Source organism: Silurus meridionalis, chromosome 29 (assembly GCF_014805685.1).
Source record: "Silurus meridionalis isolate SWU-2019-XX chromosome 29, ASM1480568v1, whole genome shotgun sequence".
Classification (NCBI taxonomy): Eukaryota; Metazoa; Chordata; class Actinopteri; order Siluriformes; family Siluridae; genus Silurus; species Silurus meridionalis.
The window spans coordinates 184,066-200,366 of record NC_060912.1 but is presented as its reverse complement, the minus strand read 5'-3'; the positions used below and the strand labels follow the sequence as shown (position 1 = coordinate 200,366).

Genomic DNA, 16,301 nt, shown 5'->3' with positions numbered 1-16,301 from the left:
TCATAGTAATGAAAATAAAGAAAACTCTTTGAATGAGAAGGTGTGTCCAAACTTTTGGTCTGTACTGTAAAAGAGTAAAAAGTAAAAAAAAAAAAAAGATAAATTAATTAATGAGCAGGAACTTTAAAACGTGTGTAGTGCACATCTGGAGTTTCCTCTGCAAACATCACTGGAGCATTTCATTCTCAGCCAAGTGAGGAAGTGAAGTATGGCTTTCCACACAAACAAGCATGAATTTAGGAAGACTTTTACAGAACAGCACACACACACACACACACATGCATTATACAGAAGCTCTGAGAAATACGACTAAATGAAATTATAAACATCTGTGCTGGGAGTTTATGACACACATATGTATGTATATACAGAATATATATATATATATATATATATATATATATATATATATATATATATATATATATATATATATATATTTGTATGTGTGTGTGTGTGTGTGTGTGTGTGTGTGTGTGTGTGTGTGTGTGTTTAACTCTGCAGGCAGCCAAAAGTCTAAATCATTCTTCAGTAAGATTATGTTTGTCCTTTTTTGCATGCTTCTGAGCAGACATGTGTGTGTGTGTGTGTGTGTGTGTGTGTGTGTGTGTGTGTGTGTGTGTGTGTGTGGAAACCAGACCAGATGGTTTTCCGTTTGGTTTCCACTACAGCATGGATCCCGAGAGAGTGCTCTTTTTCCCTCTGTAGATTCGCTACTGTTTTGTTTCTGATCCTATTTTCCCTCTGCAGAATAAAATCCTGTGATTGGTATTTAATAACACGCAGTATTTAGTGGATGTTTTCAGTATTTTGGTTCTGTGCTGCGTTGCACAGATCTGCTTTAACCAGGACACAAATGGGAAATCTGTGAGGAACGTGTCTGTCAGAATTAATGTTCCACAACGATGTTAATTGCGATTTCGGTGAAGGGAGATGTTTCCACTTCAGTCACTGACACTGCGTTCTTCACTGCAGTGTAACGAGTCCCAGCTGCATCTATACATACATACAGCCATGAACATTACACATATTGAGATGGATGGATGGATGGATGGATGGATGGACGGACGGACAGACGGACAGACGGATAATGATCATTTAAAAAATCTCACCCACACAGAAATGTATGCAAAACTCGCAACAATAAAAACAAGCTGAAAACATTAAACATTAATTTCTGTTTGTTTTTAGTAGATATTTAATATGAAAACGCCCTGATGCTGAAAATAAAAATAAACAGTACAAAATCCTCAAATTAAAACTCGTACATTTTACTGTGTTCAGTTTCAGAGAGTTACAGGAAGATTACAAATTAAATCTTTGGTTATCAAAAACTCAAACAAGAAGGAAATCTGAAAACCACAATCAGACCTGAAAAACTGCATGATTCTGTAAAACAGTAGTTTTTTTCTGCAGAATTATTTAGTTTTTTATTTTAAAGATTTAATATATAAACATACAGAAAAAACTCTATATTATATACAGTTTCTCCACAAACTGGATGACAGTTAAAGAAATAAAACTGAGAACTGTTTCAGATTTTTTTCTTTTCTCTCTCACTTCCTTTTTCAACACGTTTTCATAAAGTCTCAATTTATTTTGTTAAAAACAACACAGAGTGGCTCAAACCAGTTACAGCAGTGTTCATTATGTTGGAGGAGACAGAACTGAAAACAGGTCGAAGGAAAGAACACAAATCAGTAATATTTGTCTCTCTTAGTCAGAATGATGGAAAGGCAACAGCTCAGAACTGGAATGCACTTGTCATGATTTCACCTTCTGCCTCCTCCGTGACTCAGCTGCATGGTAGCCACGTCCTGTACGTGTTAGCAGGAGAGTGCACATGAGCCACGTAGTAATTGCTGAAGTTCCCATCATGTACGTATGGAGCAGGTTGGTAGTAGCAGGTGACGTTGGATAACGCGGGAATGGCGTTCTGCTCGGCGAAAGTACGCAGCGCCAACGCTGAGATGAGGGCCAGGGTCTGTCTCCGCTCATGACCCATCAGGCAGACGGTGCTTTCATCAACAACATTCCTCAAAGTCATCAAGCACTCGTAGCGTTTGTGTTCCATGCCAGCAAAGTGGTTCTGAAGGTACGCCTCAAGTTTTCGTCGTTGCTCGCACACATCTGGGAAGTCGATGAAGAAGCGGGAGCACATGTAGCGCTGGAGGGTTTTCATGTGCTCCTCCGACGCCGGCCGGAAGCCTCGAACCAGCAGATGGCAGTATTTTAACAAACCGCCACCCCGGATCTCCTCTGGACCGTGTGTAGCAATGGTTTTGGAGCGCAGGTGTTGCAGAGCTTCCTCAAAGTCTCCGTACATGCTCTCGCCAAGCACAGTGGGGTGAAAGCTCTCCGACATGGGCGCCTCAGAGCAACGGTCAAACAGCAGCAGCGAGTCAAGTCCGATCTGAAATGAATCAACGCTGAACTCAAACTGACGCCGGAGTGTGTCTACAAACTTCAGTTCCACGTTCTTGCCCGTGTTGTTGGAAAGTGAGATGAGACTCCAGCAGTCAGTGTCAGTGCGCACTTTAACCAGCTTCTGCACGTATGCCTCCTTGAGGGCGAGGGCGCTGAGGCGCTCGCGGTTCACCCCAGCTGGCAGGAAGTCTAGCAGACTGGCCAGCACCACTTCCTTTACCACATCAAACGTCCGGTCATCGCCCAAACTCACGCCAAAGATCAGATCCAGGTCCTTGTAGCCTAAACCTGTGTCTTTGTGAAGAACATGGCTTGCAGCTGAACCATTAAGCTTCACATCACGGACTGTAACCCCTCCATCCTCCAGCCTGGCCCTCACCACCTACAGGACACAGGAGGACAAAAGAAAGAGAAAAGTAGAAACAAATAAACACAGTTAGATACAAATATTTTCATCATTGCATCATTGTGGTCATCACACAATCTCTATTTATTTATGCTCAGTCTGAATACTGACACTTTTAGATGTTTCTACCTGGAAATGATTCAAAATACAATTTCAGACTAAACTGTTTATAATTGTATAATTATCTCAGGTTGTAAGTTTTCTGTTTTTTTGTTATTATCTGTAGTTTCATCATAATTCTAGATCTTTTGTATATCTTCAGGCTCATACACAGTGGTACAGTAGATTTATACAAATCTAACGCAGTAAACATTCCCATGTTTACCCACGCCAACTGGTTTGACTCATAAGGGTTTTCTCCCTGCAGTTGGAGAGCACATGGAGTAGAGCAGCATTGAATCCTGAACTGGGTTGGATTTGCTCTGCAAATTTTTTACGTGGCGATTTTAACGGTGGCGATCGCTAAGTTGGATCGTAGATAACGATTAATCAGTATTTAGTTTTTAGAATGGATACTGGATTAAAAATAAAATAACACTTCATGTAAAGTACTGAATTTCATTACAAAAATACACAAACATTTCCGAATCATGAAAATGTGCTAAATAAAATAAATATGAATATATTAATAAATATTGTGTAAAATAAAAGACATTCAAACTGAAACAAAAAGTTTACAAAAAGGTTACATCCAAAATGAATAAAAAATACACTTTAAACAAACAGCATGTGGCACCAGTGATTGGCCTCTAGAGGCCACTCCTCTACTGCATAATGCAACCCGGAAAAACTATCAGTATGGATTTTTGCTGATAGCCGACAGCAGCAAATAAATATATCCATAATGAACCAAAGTTCAACAAAGACCACTAAACCACTAAACTCTTCTGCAGTTTAATGGAAAACTGAGTTTCACACAGGTGGTAAACTATTCCCTCTCTTCCCTCTGTTCTTAGGGAAAAATGCACATCCCTGATTTGAGACAAATGAGAGCTTTAGAGAGATTTTAACTTTACACATAAATGGATTCAGTTCTGCGAAAGCATACAGATTATCCTCAGGTTCAGACAAGTCACTGCCTGTCTTGGAGAATTCAAGCTGCTTCACTCCCAACTTCACTGCAGGCTTCATGCTAATGATAAACTGCAGGAACACACCTGAAGTGTATTTATTTCAATGCACTGAAGCAGGAGCACATTTAACATTTCACACTTTTATATTCGTGTTCTTCTGTTTATTTTGTCACTACATTTCCCCAGAATCAAGAATTCTGCTTTGAATTGAGCTGATGTAGATGTAGATGTAGAAGATGTCTGCTGTTCTCTTTATTTTGCATTAAAATAGATCTGAGATCTTTCACCTTCTTTAGACAATGATTTAAATAAACATAAGAAAATTGTGTGAGAAAGAAATGAACATTCCTGATGTTCGAACTGCATTTGCAATTTATTATTATTACACAGAAGTATTATTTTGATTTTATTATGGTTTAAATAGATTTCGATGCAGATTATGGTTCTGGGTGGTTCTGGGTGGTTCTAGTGGTTCTGGGTGGTTCTGGGTGCAGTCTTGCCATGTGTCTATAAATGTGTATATAAAATATAATACTTCACCAAACACCACGGATGTATTTTACCATGTTACTTTGTTTTATCAGAATTTTTGGGACAATTTTTCATTCATTACATTCAGATGTCATATTTTACTTTTGACTCATTTCGTTCCTCACTACTATGAGGTGAGAACATGAGGATTGTTGAAGAAGAAGTGTATAGAGTTCTCCTGCATCACTCCTTTTACTGTTCATACTGAAGTCATTTCAGGAGGCGGAACTTTTTTACTTTTACTCCAGTAGAAATGGAAAAGGAGGAATTTTATGAGATTTAAACAGATAATTGGTAGTTTTACAGTGATGTATGTGGTCACAAAGAAAGTTGTGATTCCAGACTCATGATACTGTGCAGCGAGCTCAGTAATGAGCAGTCAGATGTAATCCATTCTTCCCCTCAGGCTGAAAATTTCACCCAAACCACTGATTTTCTGCAACATCCTCATCATCACTGCACTTTTCTTCTACAAACTTCTCTAATACTCTCAAACAGCTGCAAACAGGAATAGTGTAGAGAGTCGATCGCTCTGTACACTGACTGATAAACTCTTTATTAAATCAATAAATTGGTTAAGTTGTGGACTTTGGGTCAGAAGTTGAAATCCCAGCACCACCATGCTGCCACTGTGGGGCCCTTGAGTGAGGCCCTTAACCTCACTTGCTCTGTTTTATAAACGGGATAAATGTAAGTCACTGTGGATAAGATAAGCTAAGATAAATGCAGTACATGTAAATGTTGTATAATCTCTAATGTGTGTTGAATGCCATCACTTCTTCCTGCTGATTTTGGACACACTTGAGAAATTTCACGTGTCAATCACGAAGAAAGAACCGGCGTCTCGGGTCTCATTACACAGAAAAATCAGCTAGACATCATCCCTAAAGGTCAACCGCTCAACTCTCAGTGGAACATTTTCATAATTATTGAAGCATTCCAGCATAGACATGGCCAGATGATTGAGCAGCTTTGCACCAGGGAGATTTAACCTGGACTGCAGAGACATCATCAGGAGACATCAACAAAAAGCCCATCCTTCATTTAAACACTGCCTGAAACTCATTTTCCACATCACCATTCCAGGAGAACGATTTCTCAGTTATACCTAATCCTAATCCTCGTCATAATAAAGGAGACAAAAAAAACAAGCTCCTGCAGGTCTTTTATTTCCTATAATTCACCTACAAGCACAAAGAGCCTGTCTGGTGTCCCACTCGTTCTTTATTCCCTTCTTTTTTTTATTTTTCTTCACACTCTTTAATAAAAGCCTATGAACCTTTTCTCAGCGATGCTCCACCCGATGCATTATTACTTTCTGACACAGTGACACGATTTACACTGAAAGGCTTTTAAGCTTGTAACGAGGAAACCACAAGTCATGTCTATAGTGAAAAGATCTGCTACTGTATATCAGTGTTCCTATCTATGTTCCCATGTTCCTAACGCTGGTGATAACTCCATGAAGACCTCCTCAGAGATTACCAATGAGTGACATTTAGCGATATAAATATATTTACAAGTTGCATGGTTGCACTGAAACTTCCTCTTCAACTCCATATCAGTTCCTACCTCTCGCTTTCTCCAATAATGAAGTTCCTCATGAGTAGATTACCGCGAACACGCAACAGTTAAAAGCTTAAATCACAGATACAAATAAGAGCTTTCCAGCTTTCACATTTAGCCGATTAGAAATTCCAGATGGGAAACACCAGCATTCCTGAAGAAATGCCAGTGAAGCAGGTACCACTCGCCCCAACTCGTTGTTCAGCACATCTCAGGGAGATGACATCACTTCACTGAGACACCCGCTGTGAGATAGTGTAATGGTACAGTCACAGAGGAAGCTCAGATTTCAGACTGGTCTCCTCCTGAAACCCTGAGATATGAACCAAACACTCCAACAGTGTGAATCTCGAGCAGCTGATTGGCCACTTTCTCAATATTATCTCAAATATAACCACGTGTGTGTTAGAACAAACGAGTAAAAATAGATCCACGTTACTAATCAATTCATTTAAAACATTTCTATTCTGTTCTCTTTTTTTTTTTCATAATGCTGCTGCAGTTTCTGTGGTGTGGAGCAGAAGATCACTTGAAACTCAGTCCAATATCTTACCTGTCCATTATTCTGCAGGTCAGATGTTGGTGTGAAATGCTGATATCTCCATATGATTTGTTTCATTTTATTTGCAGATCATTTTAATGCTATTTTTAAGCTTTTAACACTAAACATTAGTCTGACTGACTGGGCCAGAGATGCTCCTGTGTCTCCTCAGTCACATTCTGCTGCTCAGAATTGAAGGTCTGAAATGTAGACGTTTGGCAGAAAAGGTCTTTATTTTTATTTTAAATATAAAATCATTTTTAATTTGCACACAAAAAAGTACACAGTAAATGTTCCTTTTTTGAATGAATAAGTCACAGTTTACTGTACTGTAAGTTACTCATGCTAAAAAAACACCATTCTCTGTGTTCTCAACTGTGTGTTTTTCCATCTCACCAGTGATGAAGAGGAGGAAGAGGAAGGGCGCTCACCAGTCTGTATTAAACATGAAGCATTTTCAGCTGAAGAAGTGTCTCTAATCTTCACCAGCTAGAACATGTATAAATGTGATTCATATAAAACAGGAGTCTATAAAACTCAATCTCAGTTAAGATAAAGGTGAAGACTGACAGAAACATTGACTTTCTTCTAGAACTTTCACATTAAGCCTCTGAAAGCAAAGCAGTCTGGAAATTCCCTCCGTCCTTCATAATGGAACTGATCCATGTTCCATGTGCAGGTTTCCATAAAGAAAGAAAAAAAGGCTCATTGAGAATATTCACTAATGTCTACTGCAGATGGAGTGTGTGTGATCTGCTGTGTTTATACAGACGGGGAAATGTTCAAACCTTTTAAACTCATCAGCTATTTGAGATGCAAAAAGAGAAGAATTGATCTTTAAAAGAAGGAATATTTCTGCAGTATGACTGTAGTGCACTGAAATATTTCAGACTGATTTTACTCTGTACTGCTTTAACAAGAACCTCAGTGGCATTTAATGTTCTGTTTATCAATATAAAGTGTTTAGAAAAAGAGAAACACACACACATATATATATATATATATAAAACACCTCCTGGGTATGTTATTATTATATCAAATGAAGTGGTGAGAAACAGATCCTGCTGAGACTCTCCTGTGTCTCATTTCACTCGTTTACTTCTGCTGTTTGGTAAAAAGCTAAAAACAGAGAAATTCACTTCTATAGTTTTCTATCATTATGATCATGATCCAGATGTGGATGTAAAATTCTCCACGTGTCAGAATTCACAGCTTTTTTCACCTCCTCATTTACTGTTTGAAGACCACTGACTTTTCTTTCTGTAAAAAGCTTCAAGTTTCCTAAACATTTACACAAAACAGGAGAAGATCTTCCATAACAACCTCCTCGAGTTTTTTAGCCTGAAGTGAAATTAAACCTAAAATAAAAGAATTCTCTGAAGATCTTAAGATGGAAGTTGAAACTTTGCGTCTGATTGAACGTGTTGTGTTTATAAGACAGAAGGAATCAGAAGGTTTTGGATCACATGTGAGTTAAATCTATTAATGAAGAAAGGAATAAAACAAACACTGAAATATCACAGAGAACAGTGTCGTTCCCTACACCTTTATTTTGCAGAAAAGATTACATTTCTCTTTATTGCATATTAATTTCATAGGAAGTAGTGTCATTTTTAATAGACCGTTTGTTTGTTTGTTTGTTTGTTTGTTTGTTTGTTTGTTTGTTTGTTTTAATGCAATCCAGAAGATAATGTAAACTTCAGCTTTAAGGTTTATTTTGACCCAAAAAGCCAAAATTTATTCCATAATGAGATCAGAGCTGTAAAGACTGCAGTGTGAAGTTTAGAAGAAGTTTATCTTCATGGAGAGAGCAGAGCTTCTGCTCCTCACAGAGATCAGGCAGCTGCATGCACGCATTTATTTATTTGTTATTTGTTTGTTTATTAGAAGTTAATTAACGCTTAATTACTTCTTTGTGGGGATCTGCAGCAGATCATAAATAGAAACAGATTAGAAATAAGTAAAGTGCAGCGTGTGTGTGTGTGTGTGTGTGTGTGTGTGTGTGTGTGTGTTACCTGCACGATCTGGCGTGGGGAAATCGACAGGGTTGGGAAGTTTCCGCGGCCGTGGATGGGAACACTCTCCCGGAGGATGGAGTCCAGACGCTCCACCTGCTCCCAGGATAAGACGCAGAAGCGCCGGCTCTGTTCCTGCGCGTCCACGCGTGACGTCATTGTGAAGTTTATCCCGTGGTAACAAATGAACATACACCGTTAGCGGTTTCTGCAGGTGTGGAACCTCCTAATGCCTCAGAGCTCTACTGCCACAGAGATCCGCGGTTCCTGAACTCATCCTGTGTGAAGTTCTCCAGGGAAGTTCTGCAAGGGGCGGGGTTATCCGGGGGCGGGGACTCGCTGCAGAAGCCTAATGACTCGGACCTCATGAATAATTACACAGCAAGCCCCTTAGCCACACCCACTTTACATAGGCCACAAAGCGAGCTGCATTGATTGGTTCGTTTGTGGTGTGTATTTGTTTTTTATTTATTTATTTATTTATTTATTTATTTAATGTTTTGTTTATAGTCTTAGAAAATACGTTATACAGTTAAAAAAATGTGGACACCAGAACATGAGACCCAAACACACACACCACACACACACACAAACACCACTTTTCATCAACAATAAACACTGTAAGGGAAGAACAGCAGAAGCTTTTTAAACAAAGGCAGAGAGAAACCTGGCACTGATGCTCTGATATGTAGGAGCATTCTTCTGTGAGATGTTGATGATTAGAGGATGAATGTGTATGGGGTGGAGTATCACGAGGATCTTGCCCTGTTCCCATCACACCTGAAGTTGACCTGCTCATGTACTATTACACAATAATATCAGTATTTCAGGCCTGAGGGATGAAATGCACTTCCTTATTGATTCTTCCTGATCACAACAAGGTCAAATTCTTTATCAAGAGCTGCAGGTTTACATAGAAACATCACGAGGTGACTTTAATGTAAAAAACAAAGGGGAATAAATTGTCATAAAAAGTTAGAAAACCTTTCCAAAAACCAACACACACATCCCACAGTAAATGGGGAACGATCCATCTTGGTCTATTTATTCCTCTTTAATATTTGTATGCCTTTAGTGAAGATCAGTCGTGGAACAGTCGAGTCTCAAAGACAGCTGTTTATGGGTACTTTTGCTTTGCTTGGCGTTTTGGATGTACCTGGTTTCCATAAGGAAAGTCTGTCAGAGACATGTTATTATAACCAGTAAAACCGGGTGGGTTTCAGACACTGACTATTTATTTGCACAGTATTTTTTGGTTCTGGGAGACTGCCAGGAATCACCACTGCACATGGTGTGCTTTCCATCTCTGCTTCCCAAAAAACTTACTGAATATAAATGCCAAAGATCTTAGTAAAGGGAGGATGTGCACAGTCTCATGTGTATCCTGCTAATAACTGTGGACTAGAACTCCATTCATCTTCTATATCGTTGATCACAGGGCCACAGGAAGCCGGGGCAGGATTGGTTCCAACCCACCAGAGCACACACACTGTGGACAATTTAGAAATTCCAATCAACCTACAGCACATATCTTTCAGCTGGAGAGGAAACTGGAATACGCAGAGGAAACCCCTAAATAAATCTGTAAACATCAGATTCATAATGATCTTTCTCCTAGGCTTCATCACACTGAGACTCTTCAGAAATTCATAAACAATTACATTCTGACTTTTTATAAAGTAGAGCGCGAGTGTTTAATGCAGTTTATAGCGCTTCTATTATCTTCTCAGGTTAGAACTGATGGGTTTGGTTATTTTTTTTTTTTTGCTAAATAGAAGAATCACAATTTAGTAATAAATCCTAATGTAGATATTTATAGTCTGATGTTGTGCATTCAGAATCTCGCAGGCTTTTCGTGTAGGTTCATTATCTTGTTTATTATCAAGTTATAACCTTTCTTCAGAAACAGGTTTCAGGGTTTAAATATCCTGGTGTTAATAGAATCCAATGCATCTTCGATCTTCACAGGATCTTCTGCATCACCAGCAATAAACCATAATCCACCAACCACACTTTTACTTTACAACATTTCTCATCCGGGGTCAGAAACCACATTCTGTCCATCAGTGCATTCTGAAGTCCATCTTCCTGTAATCCTCCAATGTTGTTCCTACAGAGCTGTGTGTAAAATATGATTATAAAATTTGACCAAGAATTAATAATGTTCAATTCTACATGTTTTATAGTTTATTTAATATTTTACACACACACACACACACACACACACACACACACACACACACACCTTTATATCTTAGAACAGCTGATACATCTACCAGTATGGTTTACTGGACACCAGATAAAATCCATGTGGACACAAAGAGAACATGCAGAACTTCACACACACCTCAGTGAAGGTTCACAACACACTGAAACACATTGAACCCTTCAGTGTTGAATTCAATATTTCTAGCAAAAGTCACAGAAGCTGGACACAATCAAGTTTTTTTTTTCCTAAATAACTTTGCACTTACCGTGTCAGGACACGAAGTTCTCCAGAGGAATGAATGAGAATTCTTAACATGCTTAATTCCTGGAAAATGTACACCACCAGAGGCTCTGAGACCTCGGTTCATCAGGTTCTGACTTGTACTGGACATCTGCAGGGGACTAATTCTTGTTCTGGGTGATGGTTTATTTCTATATATGTATATAATACATGTATGAGTCTAAACATTATAACTGATTAAGAAAAAGTGGTTCTAGACGAATCAGATCAGACTGATGGATCTGAGAGTTCAGTGGTTCATCTGTTGAACACTTTCTCCACTCAATACCATGTACATTCCATACTCCATGATGGACAGTGTGATGACTTCAACATGATCATGCAGGTTCAAGAAGAAGTATTTACAGCAAATGTTTATATTCCAGTTTTCTCTTCTGCTGTGTGTGAGAAACATTCTTCTACAGAACAAAGCCATGGATACTGCTCCAGAAAGGTCACTCATTCATCTGAAAGAGTGTAGCGCTTACAAGACAAACCTGAAAGATGAGTGATTACCTCATTCTGCTGTGAAATATTAGAAAAGGATGTAAAAACGTGTTTCACGTACACTTCAAAGTGGTGCAGGGGGTTTATACAGAGGTAAGAGGAAGGGTCTAGATCTAAATCCCTAATGCTAATCCCTAACCATAACTCGAACCCCTAACGCTAATCCCTAATGCTAATCCCTAATGCTAATCCCTAACCATAACGCTAATCCCTAATGCTAATCCCTAACTATAACTCTAACCCTAACGCTAATCCTGGTGCTAATCCCTAACCATAACTCTAACCCTAACGCTAATCCTAATGCTAATCCCTAACCATAACTCTAACCCTAACGCTAATCCTGGTGCTGATCCTAACCATAACTCCTGGCCCTAATGCTAATCCTGGTGCTGATCCTGGCCATAATTCTAACCACTGGCGCTAATCCTGGTGCTAATCCTGGCCATGGCTCCAACCCCTAATGCTGATCCTGGCTGATCCTGGCCATGGCTCTTGCCCTGGCGTTGATCCTGGTGCTGATCCTAACCATGGCTCTGGCCCTAACGCTGATCCTGGTGCTGATCCTGGCCATGGCTCTGGCCCTGGCGGCTGATCCTGGTGCTGATCCTGGCCATGGCTCTAACCCCTGGCTAATCCTGGTGCTGATCCTGGTGCTGATCCTGGCTGATCCTGGCTGTGGCTCCTGGCCCTAATGCTGATCCTGGTGCTGATCCTGGCCATGGCTCTGGCCCTGGTGCTGGTCCTGGCTGTGGCTCCTGGCCCTGGCTGATCCTGGTGCTGATCCTAACCATGGCTCTGGCCCTAACGCTGATCCTGGTGCTGATCCTGGCCATGGCTCTGGCCCTGGCTGATCCTGGTGCTGGTCCTGGCCATGGCTCTGGCCCTAATGCTGATCCTGGTGCTGATCCTAACCATAATTCTGACCACTGGCGCTGATCCTGGTGCTGGTCCTGGCCATAACTCTAACCCCTGGCGCTAATCCTGGTGCTGATCCTGGCCATAACTCTAACCCCTGGCTGATCCTGGTGCTGATCCTAACCATAACTCTGGCCCTGGCGTTGATCCTGGTGCTAATCCTGGTGCTGATCCTGGCCATAACTCTGGCCCTGGCGCTGATCCTAATGCTGATCCTGGCCATGGCTCTGGCCCTGGCTGGTCCTGGTGCTAATCCTGGCCATGGCTCTGGCCCTGGTGCTGATCCTGGTGCTGGTCCTGGCTGTGGCTCCTGGCCCTGGCTGGTCCTGGTGCTAATCCTGGCTAATCCTGGCCATGGCTCTAACCCCTGGCTAATCCTGGTGCTAATCCTGGCTATAACTCTAACCCTAACGCTGATCCTAATGCTAATCCTGGCCATAACTCTGGCCCTGGCGGCTGATCCTGGTGCTAATCCCTAACCATAACTCTAACCCTAACGTTAATCCCTAATGCTGATCCTGGTGCTGATCCTGGCCATAACTCTGGCCCTGGTGCTGATCCTAATGCTAATCCTGGCCATAATTCTGACCACTGGCTAATCCTGGTGCTAATCCTGGCCATAATTCTGACCACTAACGCTAATCCTGGTGCTAATCCTGGTGCTGATCCTAACCATGGCTCCAACCCCTAACGCTGATCCTAATGCTAATCCTGGCCATGGCTCTAACCCCTAACGTTAATCCTAATGCTAATCCTGGCCATAACTCTAACCCCTAACGCTGATCCTGGTGCTGATCCTGGCCATAACTCTGGCCCTAACGCTAATCCTGGTGCTAATCCTAACCATGGCTCTGGCCCTGGCGTTGATCCTGGTGCTGATCCTGGCCATAACTCTGGCCCTGGCTGATCCTGGTGCTGATCCTGGCCATAACTCTGGCCCTGGCTGATCCTGGCACTGGTCCTGGCCATAACTCTGGCCCTGGCGGCTGATCCTGGCTGATCCTGGCCATAACTCTGGCCCTGGCGCTAATCCTGGTGCTGATCCTGGCCATGGCTCCTGGCCCTGGTGCTGATCCTGGCCATGGCTCCAACCCCTAACGCTAATCCTGGTGCTGATCCTAATGCTGATCCTGGCCATAACTCTGGCCCTGGCGCTGATCCTGGTGCTAATCCTGGCCATGGCTCTGGCCCTGGCTAATCCTGGTGCTGATCCTGGTGCTGATCCTGGCCATGGCTCTGGCCCTGGCGCTAATCCTGGTGCTGATCCTAACCATGGCTCTGGCCTGGCTGATCCTGGTGCTGATCCTAACCATGGCTCTGGCCCTGGCTGATCCTGGTGCTGATCCTGGCCATGGCTCTGGCCCTGGCGCTAATCCTGGTGCTGATCCTAACCATGGCTCTGGCCCTGGTGCTGGTCCTGGCCATAACTCTAACCCCTGGCTAATCCTGGTGCTGATCCTGGTGCTGATCCTGGCTGATCCTGGCCATAACTCTGGCCCTGGCTGATCCTGGCCATGGCTCTGGCCCTGGTGCTGATCCTGGTGCTGATCCTGGCCATGGCTCCTGGCCCTGGCTGATCCTGGTGCTGGTCCTGGCCATGGCTCCTGGCCCTGGCTGATCCTGGCCATGGCTCCTGGCCCTGGCTGGTCCTGGTGCTGATCCTGGTGCTAATCCTGGCCATGGCTCTGGCCCTAATGCTGATCCTGGTGCTGATCCTGGCCATGGCTCTGGCCCTGGCGCTAATCCTGGTGCTAATCCTAACTATAACTCTAACCCCTAATGCTAATCCTGGCCATAACTCTAACCCCTGGCTAATCCTGGCCATGGCTCTAACCCCTGGCGCTAATCCTGGTGCTGATCCTAACCATGGCTCTGGCCCTGGCGCTAATCCCTAATGCTAATCCTGGCCATAACTCTGGCCCTAACGCTAATCCTAATGCTAATCCTGGCCATGGCTCTGGCCCTGGCTAATCCTAATGCTGATCCTGGCCATGGCTCTGGCCCTGGCTGATCCTGGTGCTGATCCTGGTGCTGATCCTGGTGCTGATCCTGGCCATGGCTCTGGCCCTGGTGCTGATCCTGGCCATGGCTCTGGCCCTGGCTGATCCTGGTGCTGATCCTGGTGCTGATCCTGGTGCTGATCCTGGCCATAACTCTGGCCCTGGCTGATCCTGGCCATGGCTCTGGCCCTGGCTGATCCTGGTGCTGATCCTGGCCATGGCTCTGGCCCTGGCTGATCCTGGTGCTGATCCTGGTGCTGATCCTGGCCATGGCTCTGGCCCTGGCTGATCCTGGTGCTGGTCCTGGCCATGGCTCTGGCCCTGGCTGATCCTGGTGCTGATCCTGGTGCTGATCCTGGTGCTGATCCTGGCCATGGCTCTGGCCCTGGCTGATCCTGGTGCTGATCCTGGTGCTGATCCTGGTGCTGATCCTGGCCATAACTCTGGCCCTGGCTGATCCTGGTGCTGATCCTGGTGCTGATCCTGGCCATGGCTCCTGGCCCTGGTGCTGATCCTGGTGCTGGTCCTGGCCATGGCTCTGGCCCCTGGCGCTAATCCCTAATGCTAATCCTGGCCATAACTCTAACCCCTAACGCTTAATCCCTAATGCTAATCCTGGCCATGGCTCCTGGCCCTGGTGCTGATCCTGGCCATGGCTCTGGCCCTGGCTGATCCTGGCCATAACTCTAACCCCTAATGCTAATCCTGGCCATAACTCTAACCCCTAACGCTAATCCTAATGCTAATCCCTAACGCTAATCCCTAACCATAACTCTAACCCCTAACGCTAATCCTAATGCTAATCCCTAACCATAACTCTAACCCCTAATGCTAATCCCTAATGCAAATCCCTAACTATAACTCTAACCCCTAACGCTAATCCTAATGCTAATCCCTAACTATAACTCTAACCCCTAATGCTAATCCCTAACACTAATCCCTAACCATAACTCTAACCCCTAACGCTAATCCCTAACACTAATCCCTAACCATAACTCTAACCCCTAACGCTAATCCCTAATGCTAATCCCTAACCATAACTCTAACCCCTAACGCTAATCCCTAATGCTAATCCCTAACCATAACTCCAACCCCTAATGCTAATCCCTAACCATAACTCCAACCCCTAACGCTAATCCCTAATGCTAATCCCTAACCATAACTCTAACCCCTAACGCTAATCCTAATGCTAATCCCTAACTATAACTCTAACCCCTAACGCTAATCCTAATGCTAATCCTAACTATAACTCTAACCCCTAACGCTAATCCCTAATGCAAATCCCTAACCATAACTCTAACCCCTAACGCTAATCCCTAATGCTAATCCCTAACCATAACTCTAACCCCTAACGCTAATCCCTAATGCTAATCCCTAACCATAACTCTAACCGATAACGCTAATCCGTAACGCTAATCCCTAACGCTAATCCCTAACCCCTAACGCTAATCCCTAACCATAACTCCAACCCCTAACGCTAATCCCTAACCATAATCCTAACCCTAATTCAGATCACAATCTGTGTTTATTTCCACCTTGGCACAAAAACTGTACACTTTGTCTGGAATATATTATTCATATAGCACATATATTTATAATAATATAAATTAATTTACTTCCAGTTAAATGCAGTTATTATACGTGATATAAACAGCTTTACAGCACAGAGAATCGCTGAATCAGGACTAATATTGTAGCGCTACAGATTTCAGCAGTTCTTCAGACGCACTCGTAGCTCTCCATCTCATACCTGCAGCTCCACCAGCGTACACCAGAGAACAAAGACCACATGCTGCCTGGGACACACTACACCCACAATTAAACACAGATGT

At 43.0% G+C, this 16,301-nt stretch overlaps 1 protein-coding gene across 1 annotated transcript; it reads right to left on the bottom strand.

Annotated features, from left to right (window-relative positions):
- Positions 1-1,186: 1,186 nt before the first annotated feature.
- Positions 1,187-8,836, bottom strand: tent5bb (terminal nucleotidyltransferase 5Bb). Its single transcript, XM_046843685.1, has 2 exons — positions 8,560-8,836; positions 1,187-2,809 (listed from the first exon to the last, which is right to left on the bottom strand). Exons 1-2 carry the CDS (start codon positions 8,749-8,751, stop codon positions 1,796-1,798), a joined length of 1,206 nt encoding a protein of 401 aa, XP_046699641.1. The 5' UTR covers positions 8,752-8,836; the 3' UTR covers positions 1,187-1,795.
- Between the last annotated feature and the right edge of the window lie 7,465 nt (positions 8,837-16,301).